The following is a 25,277-nucleotide window of genomic DNA, read 5'->3' on the forward strand; positions in this document are numbered from 1 at the left end:
GCTGTGATTAATTCCTATGGGCTCTTCTGTTAAAAACTTGAAGAATTCTGTGCTGTTGGGTGTCTGTAGACTCGTGGTCACAGTCTTCAGATAGTTCTGTGTGAGGCTCGTGAGCAAGTTTTATGGTTAAGGATTGACTCTGATGAGTATGAAAACCATTGTGTCTTGCTCTGCTGCCGCTCCATTTGTAAATGTAAAATTAGGAGACGCAGATCATTTCCCTGCTCTGCCACCACGGGCTGTGCAACCATGGCAAGCCACGTCTGTGTTCACCTGATACAAGAAGGGATAATGCAGCCTCAGAGGGGTGCTTTGAAACTAAGCACGTCCAAGATTAAAATATTATGGTGACAGTGCTGAAAAACCCCCCGTGTGCTCCAAGCAGTGCATTTGATCAGTCCTCCAGGTCACAGGAGATTTAAAGGCCATCTGTGCTACGACTCCATTGACTTCTATAAACCAGGATCAAACGTGCTTCGTGCATCTGTGTGGTCTGACCCCTTTGAATTCTCTGGTCAAGTTATGTCAGGAAGGGAGAGAAGCACTGAGGTTTGCTATCGGTTTTTATGTGGGTCTTTACAGGAAACAAAACCGTGCCAACAGCTGATGGGAGTTCTGCAGTTTTTGTCACAGTTTCATGAGGAGCAAGTCGAGATGTACCTTTCAAGTTACAATATGAAAGTCCTCTGAATATTTTTGAGGCAGTTAATATGGGTGGTATAAAGGAAATTATTTCCCCCCCATGAAATAGTTCAATGCCAGAGCTGCTGAAGTAGAACACCAGCTATTATTTTAGTAATACAGTTTAAACCCATTGCTTTTCCAAGGTTTTCTTAAGCCATAGATTGAACCTTTATTGGTTTTGTATTTGCAGACATAAAGAGGGGGGTTACTCTGTGGCCACATAGTTCTGTCCCAGCTGGAAATGGCCAAAAGGGCTGACTGATTGCGGTCCCTAGCCGTGCTCCACGAAGGTGCTTTGCAAATCTAGGAAAAAATCCAAGGTTTGTTTCATCAGGGCATCAAAGGCTGAGTTTTTTGAACATCAGGCTAGTGCTGCTTCCCAGCTGGAATGTGTTAACTGCAGGCATTATTGTCAGAAATGGCAAACATCAGGTAACATTGCACCGAGGAGCTGGAAATGATTCTCAGACTTCTCTTACAGCTCTCACTCTTGAAATCCATATCCTGTCTTTTCCTTCATAAGGTCCAGGCCTGCGTTTCTTGCTGGTTGGTATTAACTTCGTGCTCGTTCTGTTCAAGGTGTGATTTAGCAGTGAGCAGAGTACTGAATGTCAGCCTTTTGGGATGTTCTTGTCAGAGATGTGGGGTTAGGATAATGTTTGCTGCTCTGTTATTTTGGTGATGTGTCTGTACCTGGAGAATCAAAGCAGGGCTGGGCTCTGACAGGGCTGGCTCTCTCTGTCTGAGGCTGTTTTGCAGATAAGGATTTTAGGGTTTGAGTGTAACAGCTATTCAGAAAACACTCCAGGGCTCCCAGCCGTGAGATTTCTTGCTAGTGAGAGCAAAGGCCCTGGAAGTATGAGCTGAAGCTGTTTCTGAGTGGAAATGATGTTACAACTGTCTCCCCAGCTGCTGTAATGAAAGTTTGCACAGTGCATCTTAGTGTACCATCAGTAAGAGTCTTCCTAGTTGATAAAAGATTATCCATTGAAAAAAGCAGTGTAAGTTCATTTGAAGTCCTCCTTATTAAGTAAAATGGGAGACTTAGCATTTCTGCATTCTATCATATATTCATATTTAGTTGCTGCATTTCTGTCACTTAGCTCAATCATCTTTGTGCATGATCTCATTTGTTCATTTGGGGGCTTTCTGGAAGAGAGGCGAAATTATTCACAGCAAAAACTGAAAGTTGGGAAAAGCAAGCTTTGATGTGACAGAACATTATCACTAAGTGGATTATTGCTTACTCTCACTATACCTTCGTAGATATATTTGATTCCTAGTTACCAGGTTAAAATGTTAATGAAAACCATTGCAGGATAGCTGGGTACTTATAAGTCACAGAAAAGGAGAAACTTCTGAATTTAATGCTAAACAGGCAGTATAAATTAGGGAGCCCTTTGGACCAGTCCCATTGGGCCCTGGAAGTTTGGGGACCTCAATATTTCATAGAAGCCACAGTCCTTTGGTGGAGAGAGATCTGAAAATAGCTGGAGGGTCAGCTCTGATCTCTCTGGTGAGGCTGGAATTTGTCCAGGGGGGCTCCTGTCTGTGAGGGTCCCTCCCACACCTCAGTTCTGTGCATTTGTTGCACACATTTTACCGAGCAGAAAAGGAGGGCTGCTGAAAGCTGCCTTAAAAACCCAGGCTCTGAAGGGAAAGGGGGAAAAGAGGGCAAATTCTTTTTCGTTCCCATTTGTACAAATAATTCGCAGATTAAGGATTTTGGCTGAGAAAGAGAGGCTCAAGTCTGAAATGTATGGCCCCCATGTGGGCTTCATACAGAGCAGCTGAACAAAATGCTTCGTTTCCAAAAGCCACTGCTCAGCTTCCCACTCTGTTCTCAGGGAGATGATGAAGAAGAGAAAAGACGACGAGTTTGCAGCTGATTAATCACTGGGAAACAGTAATCACTGGTGCTGTGTTTGGGATCATTATTCAAGGACTTCCAGACAGAAATAAACCCAAGAACTACCACAGTAGCTTTCTCTAATTATTTTTCTGTGCTCAGCCCTACTTTGTGTATTGAGCAAACCATTCCTCTTCTTCCACTTTGTGGGCAGTGATCTCTGGGGCGCAGACTCAAACCCTCCTGGGGAGCTCATTCTAGAAGCTGACTCAGTCTGCCCATATTTACAACTTTGAAAGAGGCTGTTATGGAATTCATTCTAAAATCATAGCTCGGGGTTTATATAGCGTGTTTAAATGTATATATATGCTTGAAAAATAGTCCGAGATCGATCTTTGTCGTGTGTAAGTTGGCACAGCCTCTCCAGAGCAGAAAAGCCAGGCAGGTTTCCACCCACAGAAGTTTGGACCCCTTTGATTTTCCCTTTCTCTTCCGTGTGTATAATGCATGGAGAGAGAAGACAGCCCTCTTTAATCTGGGGAGAATTCAGACACTCATCAAGCACTAAAGAGGCACCATGCCGAGGCTGAGAGCCGAAATCCCAAGGATGAAATCAAGTAATTGCTTTATCTCTTTCTTTTCAGACATCTAGAGAGACGCTTAAAGGCAAAACTAAAAGTAAATGAATGAATTGAGCCAAGTGGATTTAGGGGTGGGTGGATGTATTAAACTCGCAGGGAAAATAGCAGCAAGTAGGTGACATTCTGAGCAGCTTCCAGAGCTGCCAACAGCAGCATTCAGGCATCTCACTGAAGGGAAAACGTGCTGCAGAAAGGACAAGAAGTTTCATCTGAGCTTTGTTTTCTAAAGTAGCTTGTAATGAATTAGCTACCATAAATCCTGTGTTCAGCAGTGAACTGTCCTCATGTCTGTTATTGCTCTGAGATCCCGATATTTGCCCAGGCCCTGAGCTGTTGCAGTAAGTGATTCAGTGATTTTTCTCGTGAATATCATTTGAGAGATTCGTATTTGCAGAAAGACAAAGAGTCTAGAGGAGGGAAGGCAGGGAAGGGTTGGGCACTCTTTTTAAATGAGCTATTGAGTCTGCATAACAACATGACCATTTTACAGTCATATTCTGCTGCAGCCAGTTTTTCATAGTTTGCAATAGGTTGGGATCTGTTTATTGCTACTGGAGGGCTTTTTTTTTCCCTCAGCTGTTTCTCGTGTAGATGGTTTTATGCTTCTCATCTAGGTTAGGAACAAGAAATGCAAATTTTTTACCAGACTTGAATAACCAAGCTGTTTCCAAGGAAAAAAGTTTCGGGCTTGGATGTTAGGTGCTGGGCAAAGAATTTAGGGTATATTTGAGCTCACTTTGTGTAAACCAGTAAATGAATAGTGATACAGCAAACTTAGGGAAGGCTAGTAATATAAAGGTTAAAAAAACCCGATCAGGTTCTTTATTTATGGCAAGGAGGCCCCAGCTTGTTGGGAAAACTATTGACATCAACTTCCAGCTGCAAAATGAGGAGTTTACACTACAGACCAAATTTTGCTTAAACACCAGGGCCAGACTTGCACAGAAGCTCAGCCTACAAGCTAAAAAGGAAAGAAATGACCAAATTTCTAGAGCCCTGTAGGCTGGGTCTCAGAATTGCCTCTGGGTGCTGGCTGCTCCCAGACTCCAAATGTGGTAATGCAAGTTCAGCCTGAAAGTCTGCACCCTAGATGTGCTGTAGCTTTTATTTTGGCCCCTGAGAAGGCAAATTAACTCGTACAGACCTAATGACAGCTCATCTGCACTTTAATTAACTGGGGCTATGATGATATTCAGTACAAGAGCCATACAAAAATGCCACTCACATTTCACTTTAAGTGTTCTGTGTCAGACACCATCACTCAGGAATGAGCTGCTGCTATTAAATTTCATAAACAATCATTTGAAATAAAGAGTTGTCACAGGAGCAGACTTAAGCAGCATTTTAATGTTGTATCAGTGGCACCGCTGAGCTGAGAATTGCAGAACTCCCCTCCAGTCAGAAAAGAAAGGTCACCAGGTCTTGGTCATACTCACCTGAGTGGCCAGGTGTAACCTGGGGGTGATTTATCTCTTCCTTCTGGAAGTTACAAGTGTAGTTTGGGAGATCCTGAGGCCACCTGCCCTCCCTTGGCATCTGCCCTGGGAGCACCCAGAGTGTCCTGGCTGCTGGTGGCAGCTGCCTGTCACTGAACTGGCTCTCCACAAGGAAGAAATGGGCGGTAATAAAGTCAAAACAGCCACTGTCACGGCCAAAGCGGGACAATATTCCCATCTGGTTTCTCATATCCACTTTCTGAAGCGTTTGCTCTAAGGGCCCCATGTGTGTGGTGTGGCTGGGGGATCTGAGTGCTCCCTGGCTGATGGCAGAGGCTGAAGCAGCAGCCAGCTTTCCCCCTGTGCCCCGAGCTCCTGCTGCCAACCGGGGCTCAGCAGCGCGTGGGGACCCTGTGCAAGTGCTGGTGCTCCTGTTGGGACTGAGGGGCAGAGGGCTCTGAGGAATGGTGGGAAATGCAAGCTGCTTTGAGGAAATCAAATGATTCCTGCCCACTGCAGAGCTGTGGAAATTATGGCCCTGCCAGAGATGAGATCCATGACTGCCCCTCCTAAACAGCATCGCCTTGCTGGGAGTGTAGGTGAGAACTGACTCAGGCTCCTGTCTGGCAGCTCGGTGGGTTTAGTGTTTTGGGGAATCCTGTTTGGGTGAATCAGCTCAGTCACAGAATGAAAGGTGCAAATGCACTGTTTGAGGAATTTGCAGTTCGCTCCAGTTGTGAAATCAGGGCAGGGGAATGGTGGCATTTAGCCTGTGCCTGTGTGGTATGAGCACTGCCACAGTTCGTGCCTCCTGGCACCGTTATTCTCTGCAGAAACAGTTTCTGATAGTTATTAGATGCTCATTTCTTTGTGGATATAATAGTAATTCTCAACAACACAAATACATATTTTTAACCATCCAATCGCTTTTGGAGCTGCTAAACAGAGTTCTCCAGGTCTCTGATCAGTTCAGGAGTAGTTCTTTCTGCCTGCAGTAAGACCAGATCAGGCTCAATCTCCAGGAGTTTGGTACCTTGGAGCAAGTTCATGGATTCTAAGAGGAGCTGCCAACGCCATCTAGAGTTGAGGCTGCCTGGGATCTCTCATTATTACAGGAATTATTGTAAGGAAATAGCACCTATTTGTCAGCACTTCTGGCAGAAATGCTGTAAAAGAAAGAAATAAATACTGTCCATTAGCAGAGTGCATTTTTCAGCCTCACACTGAAGAAGGAGAGATGTGCTGTGAGTTCCTTCTCTTCACTCAGGGGGCTGTGTTTCATTTTTCCTGAAGCAGCTTTTTTGCTTCTTGAATCCTTTTCCTTTGCTCTTGAGTGCCAGGTCTGGTAAGGTCTGACACACCCAGTAATCCCCCTCATATCTGCAGTTACAAAACCCTGGAGAAATCCCAGCCTACCATGGAAACATGCTGCTTTAATCAGGGTTTTTATCAGCTGTTTTGCTCCGCTCCCCCAAGTGTTTCAGGATGCTTTCATAGTAGGTGCAAGGGAATTCTGGGAGATGGAAATGCGGATTTCTGTGTAAAATGTGGGATTTGAGGGGGTTTAGAAGGAAAGATGAACTGGGTGGAGTGTTCAGACCCCACGGTTTCCTGCGGAGAGTGCCAGTTTTTCAGGTGGCAAGGCTGTTCTGAGGGACTGAAGGAATGGTCTCAGATCCTTCCCTGCAGCATGCTGGAAGTGGGACTGGAGCTGGGATCAGCAGGATGGTTATCTCATGATAATTCTTATTTGCTCCATGTCATCCATTAAGAGTTTCATCCTGCTTTGTGTGAGGAATGTGATCCTGAGTGCAAATACTTCTTAAATGAGATTGAAAACAGCCAGTATTTAGTATTTTAGTGAATAATCCAGAGACTGGGAGTCGAATCTAGGTGTGCCAACTTCTATCTCACTTCTCTGCCCATTAGCCCATGCTCACCTTTCAAGATTTGTTTCAACTGGCAGCATTTCTAATGAGAAACGCAGCTTTAAAAGCCAAAAGGACATTTGTCTTCTTTAGTTCTGGAGGTGCTTTATTGTGAGGCTCGTTATGGTTGAGTTGAAGCTTTTGGAGTTGGGGACAGTGCTGAGGCTGGAAGGAAATGAATGGAAAATGCAAAAGAGGAGGAGATTTAACAGAACAAAGTTGTTCATGTGGGAATTAAATGTGCCCAAGAAGTTCCCTACTTGACTGTATCACACAATTGATTCCCACCAACATAAAATACTAATATTCCATCAGTGAGGTTTATTTATGCTCCTGTTGTAATAACTTTAAAAACGCTATGAAAAATCCTTTATTTACATTAATAATGCCACTAATATTTCCTGGATCTGGTGAAGTTATTGCTTTTTGCTGCTTAAGGAGATGTGGTAATTCAAGTATATAAGCTTGAAGGAAAATGAGGAGAGGAGTTTCTCTGAAAGGAAATGAAGCTAAAACTCCTAGGAAATATTTCTAGCCCACATCAAATTCAAATATTCAAACATCTCCAGCAGAGATATTTGGCAGTAGGTGTTCAGTGAGTCTGTTCTGAGCATGGACATTATGTGAGGCAGCAGTGAGAGGAGCCAGGGTTTTCCTGGGCTCCAGATGGATGGGATGGCCAAGGAGGATGAATCAGCTCTGCTGGCCTTGGCTGGGGCTGGGAGAAACTCCCAGAAAACAGAACTCTGCTGGAAGTCTGCAGGGAGCTCTGGCAGCTGCCATCCATGTCTGAGGAGCCAGGAGCAGACTGGAGCAGTCAGGGGGGGTTTGGGGTGAGGGAAGGGTGAGATGGGCTGGGGACAGAACAGCCCAGCTGGGACTCTGCCCCTCCCTGGCCCTGCTGGGCTTTGCTCTTGGGACAGATAATTTTAATAATTTTAATTTTTATAATGGTGTCTGGTGGTTCATTCAGCAAACGGCACTGCTCACAGCCTCCAGACTGAAAACACCACTCACAGTCCTGTAAGAGCCTCTAAAGCCCTTAAATGCCAGATGAGATTGGTGTGGTTGTGAAATGCTGAGCAGTAAATATTTTGCTTGTTTGCTTCTGCTTAAAATTGAATCTTGGAGGATTTACATGCAAATTCTATCAAGTACCAGTCTTTGTTCAGCCTTTGCTACGTGTTTTGGTCTTTTTTCTTTTCTTCTCATTAATTTGAAAGCATTTGGGAAAGGAAAAGAGCCAGTGTTTTCTAATTGGCTAACATAAAGGGAAATTGCTAAATCCATATGTGGGTACCAGACTGTGCTTTGTTTCTTAATGGAGCTAATTTTGCTGAGACCTGAGGGACCTGAGCATCACAAATCAGGTTGGCTGTGCAGGTATTTCAGTTTGAGAGGCTGGTTCAATTCTCAGCTGTAGGGGCCTAGCAAGGGGGCAGGAGTTACATCTGCATACTTGAGGAAAGCAATGGAATTGCTGCTGGAATCCAGATTATTTTCTGTGATAAGAACATGTAGCTTTATATATTGGAAAACTTAATTTATCCTGCCCAGATTTTCAGTCAGTCCCAAGAAAGCCAGAAGGAGTAAGCCCATTGCTGTGACTGAGATGCTATCACACCCTTATTTTTAAGATGGCTTGGACTTAATTTGCCTTCTGTAAATATTATTGAGAATGAAATTTGTCACCTCTTTGCAATCAAATATCTAATAAATTTCTGACTCCTCTTCCACCTGTACTATTGCTGGCACCTCTTGTGTGGAGCTACGTGAACAAATAATGAAAATACATTTAAATATACATTTTCCCATTGCTTGAGTCAACCATTAATATATTGATATACCTTAATATATGTTGGTTTTATAATTTGAATAGTATCACTCTCCATTGCATAATCACCCATTCAAAGACCCCAAGGCATTTTTGAGCACCAGTTAAAGCCCCAGGCATTTCTTTCTGCAAAAGAACTTTTAGTTATTTTACTTTAGCTTCTGCCTGTTTAGAAATGAGTGGCCTAAGGTAACTCAGCATCCATTGGAGAATGACAGATGTGGTGCCCCTATTGTGAGATTAGCTTATTTCAGGTAAAAAACCTTTGTCTGAATTCAGAGTTTTATCATCTTGGTGTGGTTTTGTGGTTTTATCATCTTGTACCATGACTGCACAACAGTGAGGAGTGGTATGGTTTATTCTTGACCAGCTGATCTGAAATACTCTGTTTTTTCTTATCCCTGCTGCTTCCACAAAGGATCCCTTAGCTCTTTACTCTGCAGGTTTCTGACCTGCAGTTTTGGGAAAGACAGTGCATTTAAAAGAGTTAAAAATCTATATTCAGCTCTTTTGCATTTGAAAGATCTTGGTCCTGTAAGAATGTTTTGTCTTTAGCTCCCCCCTAGTCATCAGCGTGAGAGCTCTCAGAGGAGCAGAGCTGACAGGAGCCCCTGGAGCAGCAGGGCTTTGGGCAGCTCTGGGTTCCTCGTGCCTGCTGCCGGGTGAGGGGAGGCTGGAGCAGCAAGGCACCAACCTGGCTGCAAGAGATTTGCTCTTTACCTGTTCTGCTGTGGGTTAAACAAGAACAGATTTTTGGCTCTGAGCATCTGTGCATAAATTCTGCCCGAATAGGAGGCAAGTTATGAAATGAGATCAGCTCTGAAAAGTAATTCTTAACCACAGCTAATTTTTTTTTTTTTAGAAAAAGGAATATAAATTGCTACTTTTTGAGCAGCCAAGGAAAATTAGGGGCTTGTGTAGGCTCTGAGATGTTGCCAGATTTTGTATTGATTCGTGTTAAGTCTGGTTTGCTTGAAAGGCTGTTTCAGAGTGGGTGTGAATTTTCTGCACCCAGAGGATGTTTGTGCCTTAAGCGGGGGTGAGAGGTGAGGCACAGAGTGCTGTGCCACAGCTTCAGTCTGATCCACATCGCTAACAGCCACCTGTCTGAGCAGAGCAGGCTCTTCTGCTGACCTTTCTTGCTCCTTGAGTGTGTCTCCATCTGCATTTTCTGAAGTGGCCCTGGCTGTGCTGGCATCTGTGCTCAGGTGAGATGGGAGCAATTACCAGGCTGGTGCAACTTGCAGTTGCTGCCTGGCTGGACTGGATCTGAACCTGGCATCTGGAGGAGAGAATGTCTGGGTTTTTTTCTGTTTTCTGAGCTGAAGGATGACAGCTGAGGAGAGGGCACTGGAGGGCAAAAGCAAATACTGGTGGTGTAAGGAGGAAAATAAAGTGACACAATCATGGCGAATGGTCGCGTGTCATTGAGGACGGTGCTCGCTGTGCCAGGGAACCCTCTGCTGTGCTCCGTGGGAGATGGCCTGGGAAGCTTTCCCAACGTGCTGTGTACCCTGCTGGGGGCTCGCAGGCCGCTTCAAAGCAGCGCTCTGAGCCCAGGCAGGCGTGCAGCTCCAAAGCCCACAGCAGTCCTTTGCAAAGGGCTCCCGCAGCTCTCCCTGCCGCAGGGCAGCTGGTGGCAGGAGCTCAGCTTCCCGTGCCTGTGTGGGACGTCGGACATGCCGTTCGCTCCATCTGAACCGGGGCTGCTGGCTCGGAATGAGGGGAGCAGCCCACCTCTGCCTCGCCCGGGGCTGCAGGGGTCTGGGGTGATGCTGCAGCCAGCCGTGGGCTGCCACGGCATCCCAGGCTGTTCATCCCGCCTCAGGACCGGGGTTCAGAGGGAACGTGTGATCTGCAGAGTGCCTCTGCTAGAGCTGGTTCTAATTAGTCATTTTTATGAGCTCCAGAGCCGGACAAAAATGAGGAGCCCTCCCCTTGTGTAGTTTCCTGTTTGCTGGGTGCGTGTAGAAGAGATCTGGCCCTGATGTATGTTAATAATGAGCTGATAATGTAAGCCAGCTGAGAGATGTGGAGTTAGTCTGGTGTGCTGCCAAGCAGGAGGTGAAAGTTCAGGAACTGACTCATGTTGCCAAGACCTGGTCCTGTGGAGAAGGTCTGCTCATTAATAGATTGAGTTTCTCATTAGGGCTACAGAGCATATGCTTACAGCTTTTGGGTTGCAGGCTGAAACCCAATCCCAGTAAAAGCCTGCTGAACAGAGAGGCAGATTTACTGGTAAATAAAGGATTAAAGGAACACTTGGCAGGGTTGTTGGACTGGAAACCTGACTGGCCTTTGAAGATTTCTCCATATTGTAGGTCCTCCCTTTAAATTTATACCAAGAAGAGACGTGTTCTGCTCTTTACCACGCAGCCCAAAGGGCAGGAGCTTTCCACAGCCTGCTCTGTATCCAGCAAGGGTAGCAGATGCTTATATCTGTCTTCTAAATCAATGCATGATAGTGCCTTTAAAGTAAAAGTTGTTAGCTCAGAGGAGCCTGGTGTAAGCAAGGCTTCCCTCCCACACCCCCCTTGCTTGGAGGCCTGCTCTGCACAGAGAACAAGGCTCTGCATTAGTTTTCAGAGCAAGCAGCTCAGCATTTACAGCATCTCTAAAACTGCTCTTGTTCTCTTGGGTTGTTTGAATGAGAGTCTCCAGCAAACAGGCACCACTGCCTGCTTGGGTTACAGCCTGAGACGTTCATTACAGCTGGCCATGAATGGACTTCATACTTGGCTAAACAGCTTTAGCAAACCGAAGTGCAGACAGGTTCAAATAGACTTACAAAGAGAAAAAAAATAAATGTATAGCAGTCCAAAAGCCCTACAGCTGATGAGAGTGCTAATACAGCACTTTGGGAATTCAGGGTGGCATTGCCTTTATATTTCTTTATTGAAGGAAAAATGATCCCTAGGAAAGTTTTGGTTCCTGAATGTGGGTGATGTAATGGCTCACGTACCACTGCCTTGGCTGGCAAGGGTTACCTGGGCAGACATGGAGCCAGAAGGAACTGCAGGATGGGCACTGGAGGCTGGTCAGGAGGGTCGGTTTCCTTCTCTTGTCGTGAACTGGAGTCATTGCTTTGTTAGCTAATGAAGGAGACTGAACTGCAGGAGTGGAGACAGCCTGAATTCTATCAAACCCCTCTTCCAGCAGAAGGGTTTCCTTTGTTCCTGCCTGCCCAGAAGCCACAGGCATCTTCAGTCCTTGCTGACATCCCGTTGTCTGGATCCGAGAGCCGTGCTGGAGCGCGGGCTTTACTGCAGCCAGGTGTGTGACAGCAGCACACCCGCAGCAGGGAGAGGGTGCCCAGCTTGTGCCCTGCTCAGACACGATGTGGCCAGCCAGCCTGGGTCACTTCAGGAGCTGGGTTTACAGTCTGTCCTGCAGGAGTGAGCTGTGGTTGTGAGTGCATGCACAAGTACGTGTTTTATCTGTGCTTGTGCGTGCAGTACCTTTCCTTGGGATGGTACACGCTCTTGCTGTCACACAAAGAGCTATTTTATTTCTTCTATGTCAGTAAGAATGAACAGAAGGGTTTTTTTCTAACTCCAAAGCCTCTCTTGGGTGTCACAGACCAAGGTGGTTGTGGAGTCCACCAGGACCTGGAATTCCCATCAGTGATGGAATTCCTGCAGCAGAGAGGCTGCTGGGGGTGAGGGCTGGGGTCCAGCTTGGCTCAGTGTGGGTCACAGTGGGCGTGTGGGCACGGTGTTGGTGTCACCACAGCAGTGTCACAGCTCCTGCCTGGCCCTGGGCACACAGTCACAGCCAGGTGACAATGGGGACAGCCAGGCCCTACAGCCTGCTCAGCCCTGAGTGTGCCTTGGTGTGCCAGCACCTCGCTGGCTGTGAACTCCTGGTGAAATCAGCTTTTGTTCAGCTGGCACTACAGGCTCTGCCACAGAGCTGCTGTGGCTGCTGGCAGCAAGGCCAGCAGGGTGTGAGTGCTGCTGGGGTGAGTGGACAGCAGATCTTGTATTGAGACATCTCTGGCCAGACACATCAGCCCCTCCGTCCCTTAGAGGGCAGATAAAATCACTCCTAATGCTTAATAACAGAAATTTGGAGGAGATCTTATGTAAACATATTCAGTGAGCCCTCATTAATTTCCCTTTGGAGCCAGGCTGAATGAAGATGAGCTTCAAAGAAAGGAAGAAATTAAATTTGTTGTTAAGGACTGCACATGTTGGAAAAAATTGTAGGAGGCACTGTGTGGTTTTAGCTGTGTGAATTAGGGATCTGTGGCAGGGACGTGGGGGAGGAGGAAGGTTTGGAAGTTATATTAGGAAAGGATAAAAATAGTGCTTACAAAATGTATAGCAGGGCTCTATTGCATTGATTTGCAGGGAGCTCTCAGTGATTCTTGAGCACAACAGCACTTTAGGAGCACGACACATTCAACCTCTTAAAAAGATGGTGCAAGTCATTTGCTCTGTGCAGTTTTGTGGTGCTCAGCATAACAAACTGGCATCCATCATTGTCGTTTGTCTTTGCCAATGACTTTAAGGACGCTTGAGAAGCAGCAGGAAGGTAGGATCCTGCTTTCCACCCACTCCAGAAAATGCAGAATTACTCTGATGTACCTTCAGAGCTGCTCAGGCCAGCTTTGCCTCTGGCATTAATGCCCTCCCTGAAGTTGCAGCAGACTGTTGCTCTGCTTTGAACATAAACTGGATCCAGGTTCCTGTCTTCATCTCAGGCAGGCCTTTATCTCTGGCTTCTGAATGTACTCCTTTATATAAACTTCATCTTTGAAAGCAGAAACTGGTCCCGTTGGCTTCTGCATCCTGATTCCAGAGCGGGGATTGCCAGAAGTGTTCCCCCAGACACTTTCCTCAGCTATGGCACTGATGGAGAGTTTTGGTTTGGCCCTTCCTAGGCAGGTTATAGCAAGGCATTAGAGCAAATAAAAGAGACTTTAGAGAGAGACTTCTCAATCATTTCTCTGCCTTAAAAACAGAATTAAAACCACGTGTTCATCATTCTTCTGCTGCATTTTCTCACTGTGATTTAGCATTCTGTCAGGTCTGCTTGTGTTCCTCTGGAAGATTCCCTCTTCTGGATCTCATTTTTCCTTTTGTAGTTCTGCCTTTCCCCTTCTCACTGCCAGCACCACAACCACTTTGTTCTCCCTGTTGTTTCTGCCCTGCTCACGTTTCTGCTGTGGGTAAGCTGGGAAGAAGAGATGCCAGAAGGACTGAGGTTGGGGCTTGAGGAGCCCCTTCCCTCCTGCTTCTGCCCCTCAGTACCAGGGCTCGCCAAACCCCGTGGAGAGCTGGGCTGCTCCCACAAAGCTTTTGAGTCAGGACAGGATGCTTGAGAGCCAGAACTGGGGGGCTGGGGAGTGGCTGCTCCCCCCAAGACCCACAGTGGCTTTGCTCTCTTGGCAGCAGCCAGGGCTCTTTAAAAGCAGCCCTTGGAGGTGCTGGGAGCACAAAGACACCAGCGCTCCAGCCATCCCTTTTGATTAATCCCTGGGAAAGAAGGTGTTTAACCAGATAAATTTCCGCTTGGTTTCTGTCCTGCTGCTCTTCTGGAATGATGAGCTGCTTTGTGCTCTGTGGCAAAGAATTACTTGGAGGTTAAAGGTGATGCCGAGTTCATTTCCCCAACAGGCAGGGCTGTCCCCCACCCCCTCAGCCTCGCTTCTCAATTAATCTTCTCATAAATCCTCATTGCATTTTTGAAATGGAGATGATTAGCAGGGTTGTAGCCAGGATATTGGGATATTCTGGCATGGTTTAAATCACAGTTTGCATACAAGCAACTGTTTAATACATGCAAGTATTAAAAACGTGCATGCATTGCATCTGTTAGTGTTCCAAATTCTTCATAAAGGAGAGGAGGAGAAAGGAAAGAAGGATAAGTGGCTGCTTTACTCTAAATTTAAGTTTTCATATAAATAAAAAAAAAATCAAGAAACAAATATTTTTGGGGCTGGGTCATTGCTGGCATAGCACATGGTGATTTTTCTGTCCTTGATGAAACTTTATGAGTTTATACCAGCGGTGAAGCTTTCCTGAAAGTGGAATTCTGCAGCAGTGAGTGCTGATCCAAGTCAGTACTTCCAGGGTCTTTTATTCTCCGTGATTTAGATGTTTTACACCAAATCTGCAGATTCCAGGAGACGCCAGGCAGCGGAGGTTGGGGCTCTTGGTTCCCACTCGGAAAAGCTGACAGACTAGACTCTAATCTTGGCAGCATTTGCTGCCTTGCCTTGCCAAGTCCCATCCATCAGCAGCAAGGCTCTTACATCCTCTTACCTTCCGTGCCTTGGTGCTTCACCTGCTGCCCACGCAGTGCCCCTGTCCCTGCTCCTGTCTGGTTTCTGTGCTTAGCTTTGGTAGAGCCTCCTGGAAATCTCAGATTCACTGCCCGAGTTCCCTGCCTGGGTAGTGGGAAAAATGATTGCAGCTGTTGGATATTGAGTTGCTGAGGTGGGATGCGAGGTCAGAAGGGGTTTATTCCCAGCAGAGCCCCGGGCCCTGGGAATACCAGCCCTGAGAAGTGAGTTGCCAGTTAGGAAGGTATCAAGATGTGTGCTAGAAGTGTATTCCAGAGCCCAGGGAAAGCCTGGCTCAGGTCTGATTGCAGGAAACCCCTTTTTCCTTTTCAGCCTTGGAATTACTCAGGCCATACCTGGCTCTTTGAGCAATGCCCCTTGGACCTGTGTAATGCAGAGCCTGGTGCAGGCTGGGTCTCAGTGTGGGATAAAGTCCTTTATATGAGATAAAGTCCTGTTGTTCATGTTGCTGGCTGGCTTTATTTTTCATTAGTACCTATTTACAAGAAAAAATACTCTCTTTTTTTCTTTCTGGCTGGTAGGGGGAAGGCATTGTAATTCATTTACTGAGTCCTCTGACTCCTCCTTCAGTGCTTTTGCAGCTGAAAGCTTCATCCTGTGCAGGTCTGAGCTCTTTGGTACTCTTGGTTCTTGTTGGTTTTCGTGGCAGTGAAGAGTGCTGAGCAAATTGCCCCATTCAGGCTCTAGGACCCTAATCTCTCTTTAAACAAGGAGCTGTGCACAGCAATTCAGTGTCTAAACAGAGCAGCGAGTGCCTATCAGCATCTGACAGAGACTGAAACAGCAGAGGAAAGCAAAGAGCTATTAAAAACTGGAGAAGGAGAGACAGGACAAGGAATTGACTCATTGCCAAGGCCAGAACTTGTTCAAGTTTGTAACTTACATCTTGTATGTTCCCATTTTTATGACACTTGAGAACTTTAAAAAAAAAATGAACCAAACTAACTGTGATATTCATGTATTTCAATCATGATGGCATTCTGGCCAAACTTTAGAATGTTGTGGAGGCTTTGGTGAGCCATCCTGTAAGGCTAAATTTGATACATCCCCTGCAGAGCAGTGTCTTTCACAGAACTGTGCTGCCATGAAAATGAGATTTCTTCAGCGGTGTGTCTTCAGTGGAAGATGAGCAGTCCAGGTCTCTGAAGAGGTACTGCTGAAGGTAGAAAATACTGACCACGTTGATTTCCCCCACTCTGTGACTGCCACTGGGTTGTTTTTGCCTGCTTTAAAGCCCAGAAAACCCCCCCAGACAGACAGTGTTTTACTTGGCCTTTTGTGTGATGAACTCAACGTGGTTTTGACTCGCCAGTCAGTCAAACTGAACGATAGCTTCTCTCACTTCCCCCCCAGAGAACCTGCCTCGCTGAGCTTTCCTGTGCCTCATGCCTGTGATGGAGCAGTAACCTCCAGTGTCCTAAATGCTGCTCTTCTCCCCAGCTATCAGGCAGGACAGGCTGAAGGGCTCTTTGCTTTGTTCTTGCCGTGCTGGCACCATGGGTGGCTGCGGGATCCGTGGGCTCTGCCACAATGAGCCGGGCAGGGCTGCGGGGAAAGGCCAGCGTGTGACATTTTGCCCACCGTGTGCTGCTCGCAGGACACTGACATTTGCAGCCTCTGGCCAGCACGAAACCTGAATAGTGTCTGCACAGAAGTTTCCCAACCCTTTTCTCTTTAAAAAGCTTTATTAGTGGGAATTGGAGTTGCAGTTATTTATCTGTGATTCCACACAGCAGAGTGGCTGAAATGGGTCAGATGGCCTCGGCAGTGGAGACAATTGGGAATGGCAGCCCTGGGAGGGGGAGTGATTCTGGAAATCTTCACTGACCTTTGCATGTACACTGTTGTTTTACAGACTCTTAAGGTCATCAGCCAGTCTGAGAAAACCATTTATAGATTTCAGTCCTGAATGTCAGGCAGCCTTTGACTAACGCAGCTCTGCGAGTACAGGGTCAGAGAGAAGACAGGCCTGCAATAAAAGGGTATCTTGGTATTTTGCAGCCAAAGGGGGGCATGTGCAGAACTACAAAAACCATCGGAGGCTGTTATTAAAATATTGGAAATGCCTTTCTGATGTGCACTTTTCTGAGAGTTCTGTGTTTCCAAAATAGACTTTAAAGCTTCTCTTTCCTGTTGGTGGAAGGGCTGTGCCTCACGAGCAGCTATTTGTGGTTTATACATGTGTCCGTTGTGTTGGTAATCCTGAGGAAAATGGAACAACCTGACAGATGTTGGATAAGGCTTTAGAATGCAGAGGTCTAATCCTGGGTTCTAATCGATGCAGCTGAAACAAGGAGTTTTACATGTGGTTAATGCCACTGCTCTGGATGGGCTGCAGTCAGTGCAAGCATCCTGATCACCCTTCAAATGCTGGGGAGTTCCCTGGCAATGAGCTCTAGCATCTCAGCATGCTCTGTTTGAAATATTTTTCATCCCCTTGGAATTGCCATCCTTTCGTTTCAGTGACCCTCCCATTGTTTTTGTTTTCAAGGAGTGCAGAGGTTGCTGGTGCACCTTTGTTCAGTCCTTGCTTCAGGTGCTTGTCGTGTTCTGGCAGCTCTGAAATGCCACTGTTCTGCCTCTGCTGGAGAAGAATGGGGCAAGTGTTCACTTCTGTACTAAATCCAGGATTGTCTGGGACTTCAGTGAAGGTTTGATCCGTGGTAATGTACAAAGGATAAATTCATTAAGGATATGCTCTGAAAATGTGAGAGAAGTCTGTTTAATAGAATATTATTGCAGTTTTTCATTTAACAGTGTACTGAATGAATGAAGTTAATATCTCCCACTGAAATAAAATAGGAAATTTGTTCGCAATAACTGATTGTAATGTCTTCCAAAAATCTTTGCAAGGTGGTTTAATTGAACTCTGATCTAGGCTAAATAGGACTGTGTCTATATCTGGGCTTGAAATATGTCTGGTAACCAACCAGACTCTGTACTCCCATGATGTGAATGGGAATATCTCATTCCAGGTCAGCCTGCTGAACACTGCAGGTACAAACCTATCCTTGGACTTCAGCTTTCAGTTTAGGGAGCTCTAAATTCAAAAGAGAACTGCTAAAATAGTTTTGTTAGCATTAATTTTGTTTGATGAAATTGCCCTCACCAGGTGCTCACAGAACATTTGATAATAGGCTGCAATTTCCCTCAAATGTTTGCTCTGTGGGTTTCTTGGCCAGATTTGTTTGCAGAGTTTATTTTTAGCTTCACAAATTGGTCATCGTGAGCATTTGACACTTGACATTGCCTGTGTGCAATTAGTCCAGGAGTCCCTGTGACCCCTCAGAGGACAGGGAGTCAGCTCTGCTGGGCACACGTGAGGAGCTGTGGCTTCTGCAGTTCCCTGCCACCCAGCTGATGTTTTGGAAAGCTCACACAACTGCACACTCTGAGCCAGAAGGGAGTGTGAGTCTGCAGGTGTGCCTGTCAGGGGGGAATCAGTCTGGATGTGAGGGCATGGGTGAGCCATTGCTCCCTTTGTTGCTGTATTTTATCAATCTCACAGTCCAAAATCTGTTCCGTATCCTCGATCTGGGCTTGTTTGGTTTAAGATTCCACTCAGCCTTCCCATCAGCAAAATCTCCTATTTCTAGAAGGTAAGAAAAGGGAACTTGGAGGGGATGAGAGTAGAGCTAAGGTCACCCTGAGGTCTAAGTGAATGTATTTGCTGAGCTCTAGTTCTGAGCAAAACATTGCTACAGAGATTTTGTACACTGTGAAGTCCCTAAATGTGACTGAGCGTGGTGCTGGCACAGAAAATTAAGGGAAAATGAACCAGCAAATAGAGCTGTTGCCATTTTGGGGTGAAGGAACCATTTGTGCTGATTGAAGTGAATCTTCCCTGCTTTCATTCTGTTCTGCAGTTCCTGAGCTGCAGTGTGTGATTTGCTCTGCAGGAGCAGGACAGGTTTGTAGGGGAAGATGGAGTCAGAAGAGAATTCAAGGATGGGGATTTTGTGAGGGCATGGTTTGTGTCAGGTGCTCATCTGGGTGCAGGGGCAGGTGGGATGGGTGTCCGTGGAAGGAACAGAGATGACCTTTTACTGCACTTGCAGCATTTTAGGTGATGGTGGTGCTGTGAATAATATCAGGTGGGGTTTGTCTCTTAAAACTCTGGTGGCATGGAAGTGGAACAAAAATCAAAATCAATACGGTGCAGCATTCAATTATAGCTGGGTTCAGGAATGGAGGGAAGGTAGTTGGAAAAAGGAGGGAGAAGATCCTGCCTTAAGAGTTACGGAGCTCCAGCTGTGCTGCAGTGCTGGGCTTCCAGGAGAACACACAGGCACAGGAATCTCTTCAGCTCCTTTCCTCTGGCTTGTTTCCTGCGAGGGCAATTATAAATTATAAATGTGCCTCTGAGGGCCCAGCGAGGTGCAGGGAAGGCTTCTCTCATCACTCCTCCTTTGCACGGGCACATGTCTTCTGCTGCTCCCTGACTTCCCTGGCCCAGAACCTTCTGGCTGAGGGGACAGGCAGATGGTTGCCTCGAAGGCTCAGTGGCCCATCCAGCATCAGGCACTGAAGATCCGTGGCCATTGGCCAGTAATCTGCCACCCACGAGCTAAACCCTTCATTCCCTGCCCAGAAGAAAGTCACTTCAAACCAACCTCATAAAAGAACAACTCCAAGATATTAAGCCTTCATGACTGTTCCAGTGAATCCAGCACCCAGGGCTCCAGCTCCATGTGAAATACCCCCAAAGAAAATTCCTCTCATGCTGGAACCCAAGAAATAATAATAATAATACGGATCAGAAGTCACTGTTTCCCATCCAATGAGCTCACTGGGCTGCAGGAATTTGAGCTGCTGTCACACTGGAGCCAGTGATGTGCTTAGCAGATGCCTGCCTGGGTTCAGATGAAGTGCTGCAGAGGCATATGATGCCAGAAGGAGGATTAAAAAGTCACCAGGCTGTTACAAAGAAGAAATAATTACTTGTAAGCCTTCACTTTTGTTCTTGGCTAATACTGGCTTTGTTTGATGGTTGTTAACCTCTTGCATGCAGGACTTCATCTCTGGGCAGCTGTGACTCCTGTTGGGTGATGGAAAGGGGTAAAGAATTTCAAAGTGCAAGAATCTGTTCCACAGCACCTGAAAGCACTGACAGGCAGAGCTGCTTATTTTTAAAAATTACTTTTTGGGTGGATAAAGTAAACAGCGCTTAATGGTTATTTAAAATAATAACTGGGGATGTGAAAGTCAGGAAAACCCATGGCATCTTGTTTAAATAGATTCTCTGATAAATTAAAGAACTTTGAAACTGAGCTGATCAAGCGTACAGAAGTGTTCTCTGGAAATGCTGGTAATTAATTATACCAGGATGTGGAAGTTATTGGGTAGAGATGAAGAGAATAGAACAAATCCCTTAAGTGATGGCCTGCAGTTGCTGATGCATGGTGTTGGTATTCTAAAAATAAAATGGACAATTTTAACTACCAATTTCATCAGTAAAAGGCTTAAAGTGCTTAAATAAATTGTCTAAAGTACAGCCTTCAGTATAGAAATATAGGAATCCATTATGTATGGTATGAAAGTGGGTGGAAATCTTTTGACTACAATAAAAAAAGTGAAGTTTTTTTTTTCTTTCTGCTGTCAGTCTGGCCACTGGGGTTTTGCTGTTTGTGCTCAGCTTCTTGAGGCAGAAGTTGCATGACTGTTTTTCTTAACATTGGGCCAAGTCCTGCATACCTCATGCATGTGATTAACCCAGGATAAATGAAGTGCCTGCAAAAATGAGCCCACTGTCTGTCTGAGGATAATGTGCTGCAGCAAAACTCCTGGGAATTGCACAAAACCAGCTGTAAAGTCTCTCTAGCTTAGATCCTGACCAGCAACCTCTTGAAATCACAGGACTTCGCTTGTCTCTGCAGCCTGCTGAGTTTATTTCTGATTTGTGTGGCTCTGTGGAAGGCATGGATTCCCTCAGGAGCTGTGGGGCTGTGTCTGGAGAATCCCTGCTCATGGAAACCCTTCAGAAAACTTGTGAGCTTAAACCAGTCCATGCTTTCCTTCCCCAAGTGTTTCTGTGCTCCCCCTGAGCACAGCCCTGCCCTCTGAGGCCACGGGGCTCTTGGCTGAGCAGCAGGACACCTAAGAAAGAAATTCTCATCAGTCACCAAGCCAACCTGGCCCCCAGGAAATTCTTGTCTAGCAAACCAGGTGTTTTAATTGAAAAGCGTGTTGGCATCTGTCACGAAGGATGGCAGTGGTTGCTTTTTGCAGAGGGGTGCAGGGAGCTGAGCAGATCCCAGCAGGCTCATCCAGGGTGGGTGAAGGGGCTTGGAGAGGAAATCCCTGTACCTGTGATCCAAATTCTTGTTCTGCTGCTGGACCAAAGGCGTCTGTAGGTTTTCCTCTTCCCTTGAAAGGCCCGTGATCCAAAGTGGATCTTTCCTGCATTCCTTTTAGAAGGGTTAGAGCACTTAGGGATGGAAGCCTGACAGACTCAGGTAAGGGAAATCAGTCAGCTCAGGAGGTGGCATTTGTAACATCTTTTTGAGCAGAATTAAACTGTGTGCCAAGGACTGGAGCCTTGCAGGGCTGTAACAGTGGGCTAAACTGATGTTTTATGTTTTAGATGTGATTCTGCCTGACAGAGAGGGTGTTGTGATGGTAATTCACTGTTTCTTTTCCTGTTTTACCTTTTTGTTTTGTTCAAATTTCTGTCCAGTCATGGCAGTTTGCTCAGTTAGGAGAACAGTTCCATGGTGGTTCATGAATTAAACATGAGTGAACGCATCTTAATTCCTTATTTCAAATTTATGGCTGCTGTCCTTTGAGAGTTCTGATTTCCCCCTCCTGTACATTTGTCTCCTTCTTTTCTTAATTACCTCACACCTGCCTCCCAAAGCTCTTCATTCCCTGCACTCTGGCACTGCACACTCCACAGGGCTGCAGTGGGCTTGTCTGTCAGCAGCCATTTGGTGTCATGACAGGTATCGATTGTTTATTCATTACTCAAAAACATTTAATTAAATTTGACTGCATAATTAGCACATTAGCAGCCAGACATGCCAGGGCAGCAAATGTGACTTGCAGAAGTCCCCAGGCTGCAGCCCTCTGTGAGGAAGGTGGTAAGGCAGTGTCTCTGTGGGGTGTTTTGGGATCCTCAGGTGTTCCCGAGTTCCAGATGAATCTCTGCATTCTGTGTTGTCCTTGTGGTTGCTTTTAGTCTTTAAAGAGCTGAACCTACACAGAACCTAAATCCTGATTCTGATGGGACTCCCTGAGAACCCTGGAGCTGAGGGCAAGCTCTGTTTTTTCAATACTCAAGAAGCCCAGCACTAGATGCGTTTACCTTTTGTACCTGTGGCAACTCCCTTCAGCAGGGGTTAAGGAGAGGGGTGCTAAGCTGTATGACATAATCAGCATGTATTTGAACTCTTCTCCACTGTTATCTACCCTAATTTAGACAACGCATTTTGCCTTTCAGCAATGTGTTGTTAATCTTAACAGGAAAACCTGTAGGTCAAAAGGGACCTGATGTTCAGCTGAAACTTGAAATTGGCCAGCACAGGCTGGTTCTCTCTGTGTGCATCTTACATGTCAGTACTTGTTGAAATACTTCTGGGTTGTGGTGCCCATCTGCATTTAAAGAACATAGGAAACTGTCAGTATTTGACCACAGAGATATGGACTGTAGTGCCAGGAACAATAATACAAGAGCAAGGTTACTTGACAGAGAGAGTGAGATGGCTGTGTGTGTGTGAGGCCTTAGGAAAGCAGTTTCTTTGCACTGAGAAGAAGAGCTCCCTTTGATCCTGCAGGGCTAGCAGCCCTGGGGCTGTTGGTCATTGGGCTCTCCTGACACGCTGCATTTTATTTTCTTTGCAAATGTAATGCAGAAGAGAATTGTTTATATCTAATCATGTAGCTGCCCTGTAAATGTTCTTTGCATGGAATAATGCTTGTCCCTACCTTAGCACTGCAGCTGTGCTAAGTGTCCCTTTGAGTCCGTAAGCAGGCTTGGTCTAACTCACCTTTTCTTTTATCAGTGACAGAGTGTCGAGGGGTCTTGGACAATAACCAGCGATTTTCTTCACTACCAACGTACCTACCTGTGAGCTATCGGCTCTTCAATGCCGAGACGTCTTTCTTCCTCAAAGAAGCCAACCAGGACTTCATGAGAAATTCCAGTTTGCAGTCCAGGGTGGAGTCCTTCTTCCCATACAAAGCCAAGAGACCGCCCGTGCTAAACGCCAGCTACGGACCCTTCTCCGTGGAGCAAGCAGTGCCCCAGGACCTCATGCTGACTTCCAGCTCTTTTGGATCCGCCAACAAGTTCACCTACAACTGGAAGCTGCAGGCCTACATCATGAGCACCAAGATCTACCTGAGCAAGCCCAGGGTGCAGGTGCTGTTCTACATCGTGGGCAGGGACTGGGACGAGTACAGCCCCGCGGAGCGGCTGCCCTGCCTGCGCGTGTTCGCCTTCCGCGAGACGCGCGAGGTGCGCGGCAGCTGCCGCCTGCGGGGGGACCTGGGGCTCTGCGTGGCGCAGCTGGAGCTGCTGCCCGGCTGGTTCAACCCCCCCACGGTGCTCACGGGCCGCAAGAAGCCGGCGGAGCAGCTGGAGGGGAGCCCCGTGGAGCTTTACTACACGGTGCAGCCCGGGGACGAGAAGGGCGAGTGCACGGCCGAGGATATCCGCAAGGGCAACGCCATCCGGCCCGGGAAGGACGGCGTGGATGAAAGCATGTCCCACCTGCAGAGGATTGGCTCTGTCAGCCTCTACCGGGGCCAGGAGGCCTCCCAGCTCACGGAGCTCCGGCTGGACAGCAACGTTGCGGTGTGGCTGCCCTCCAAGCCCGTCAAACAAGGGGAGGTCGTGAGCGTTTACGTGACAATCGCCAACAACTCCACGGTGGATCAGTTCATCCTCAGGTAAGGAGGTTGGCTGGGCGTGTTTCTGACGCGGTGGCACACAAAGATGTTGGGGACGTGGGATGGATCTCAGCTGATGTGGAGATGATCCCCACTGAAGGTTGCTCCTAGTCACTGAAACACCTTGTTTTCCTCTTTGCACGTTGTGAGGAGGAATGAAAGCCCCCGTCACGGGGAGGTTTTCAGCGTGTCTGCAGTGCCGTTTATCACAGGCCCACGGTGTGCAGCAAGGTACAAAACTGCTGCTTTAGCAGGGCTGTTTCTGTGCTGTGACAGACAGCCAGGCATCAGGAAACTTCTCTGCTTTATGGCGCTTTTAAAATCAGGTTTTTATTGCACAGGCATGGAGTTTGAATGTAGAAAAACTTCAATTACCTGCCTTTCTGTAAGTGCTCTGGCAGAGCTTGCCTCTCCCACACACAGAGTGGTTTTGTTAGGAGAGCTCTGTAGGGAGGGTTTAACTATCCACTTGCAGCTAAGCAGTGTTTGTCTTTGGCAGCACATTTGTCCTTTAAATAAAGCCCAAGGTGTTTGATATTGCTGCTGCCTGTAAGGGGCTGTTAGAAGTGAGTGCCATTATTTTGGACAGGAGTGGGAACACAGGAGCTGCCTTACTGGGTCAGACCACTTCCCTTTTATTTTCATTTTTAGCAGTTTCCCTACCGATCAGATGAAAATCCTTTGAGGATGACAAAGACTGGGAAACTTGTTAATCAGTGAAAAATTTGATGTATCTTTTTTTAACTTGTTACCAGGCTTTAAATTCAGTGGAAATTTCCACGGTGATAAGCAACAATTGCTCTCTAAAGCCTCAGGGAATCAGTTTCCCAAAAGATTCTGCACATGAAAGAATTTATTTCTAAGGCTTATATGAATTAGATTAATACATAGTTGACAACCACCGAGGAGAATAGCCTTTAGAACAGGAAGTGTCGCTTGGCAGATAAAAGGCTTTTATTTGAAAAAAGGAGGATTTTAGTCATCCCAGAGCCGTTGTGGTGTTTGCAGCTCTGGTTAAATTGGCGAGATAATCTCCCAGACACCTGTTTACCGAGTGAAACCTCTGTGCTAGAAGTACTTTCTGATGTTGTTACTTCCCTTCTACTGAAAATCCCTTTACACAAAGTAGTAGAAACAGAATACGTTTGCACATAACAAACATAGCTGTGGTGAAAGAAGCAATCCAGAGGCAGTGAGCTGGGTGTTTGTTGGGTGAATGGCAGTGGGGATCACTCTCTGAAGGTCCTTGTCACGGTCTATATTTTCCTGAGAAGTGAGTTGAAGAGCTTGTTGAAATCTGGGGCTGTATTTCTCTGCTCAGAAGTGAGTCTGGCTGAGAGGTGCAGGAGACAGAGACGGCAGTGTGGGATGTTGGCAGCTGCCTGTGTGACCTGCTGTTCCGGACAGAGAGGATTGGCTTTAGTTTTGGGAGTGTTTATCTGGAATGCACAGTCTGGCACAGGTTGGTTCTGGGGCTGGAATAGGATTGTTTTGTGAGACTGAGCTGTGAGGAGAACTTGCTAACACTTTAAATGCAGTTCAGAGTCACACACTAAGGCAGTACGGATTGTAAAAAACATGAAAGCTAAAACTTAAAGGCATCAGCAGAGGGCTGGTGAAAGGCTGGCAACGCCAAGTGCAGCTTCCCATTCTGTGGTGGGAATCTGATGTCTTCAGTGCAACTTCCAAGGTGTGGAAGGGGTGCA

The 25,277-nt window shown here is 46.5% G+C and overlaps 1 protein-coding gene across 3 annotated transcripts in view; it reads left to right on the top strand.

Moving 5' to 3' along the window:
• Nucleotides 1-25,277, top strand: part of TMEM132C (transmembrane protein 132C) — a 172,423-nt gene that overhangs the window by 31,775 nt on the left and 115,371 nt on the right. For 2 of the 3 annotated variants that reach the window (XM_038152356.1, XM_038152357.1), the window contains exon 2: nucleotides 22,683-23,571. In XM_038152356.1, the coding sequence (XP_038008284.1) occupies nucleotides 22,683-23,571 (889 nt within the window). Of the gene's footprint in view, nucleotides 1-19,568; nucleotides 19,626-22,682; nucleotides 23,572-25,277 lie in introns of those variants that run through there. The other variant, XM_038152358.1, reaches the window with a different exon arrangement.

The sequence above is a fragment of the Motacilla alba genome, chromosome 15, assembly GCF_015832195.1.
Source record: "Motacilla alba alba isolate MOTALB_02 chromosome 15, Motacilla_alba_V1.0_pri, whole genome shotgun sequence".
Taxonomy (NCBI): Eukaryota; Metazoa; Chordata; class Aves; order Passeriformes; family Motacillidae; genus Motacilla; species Motacilla alba.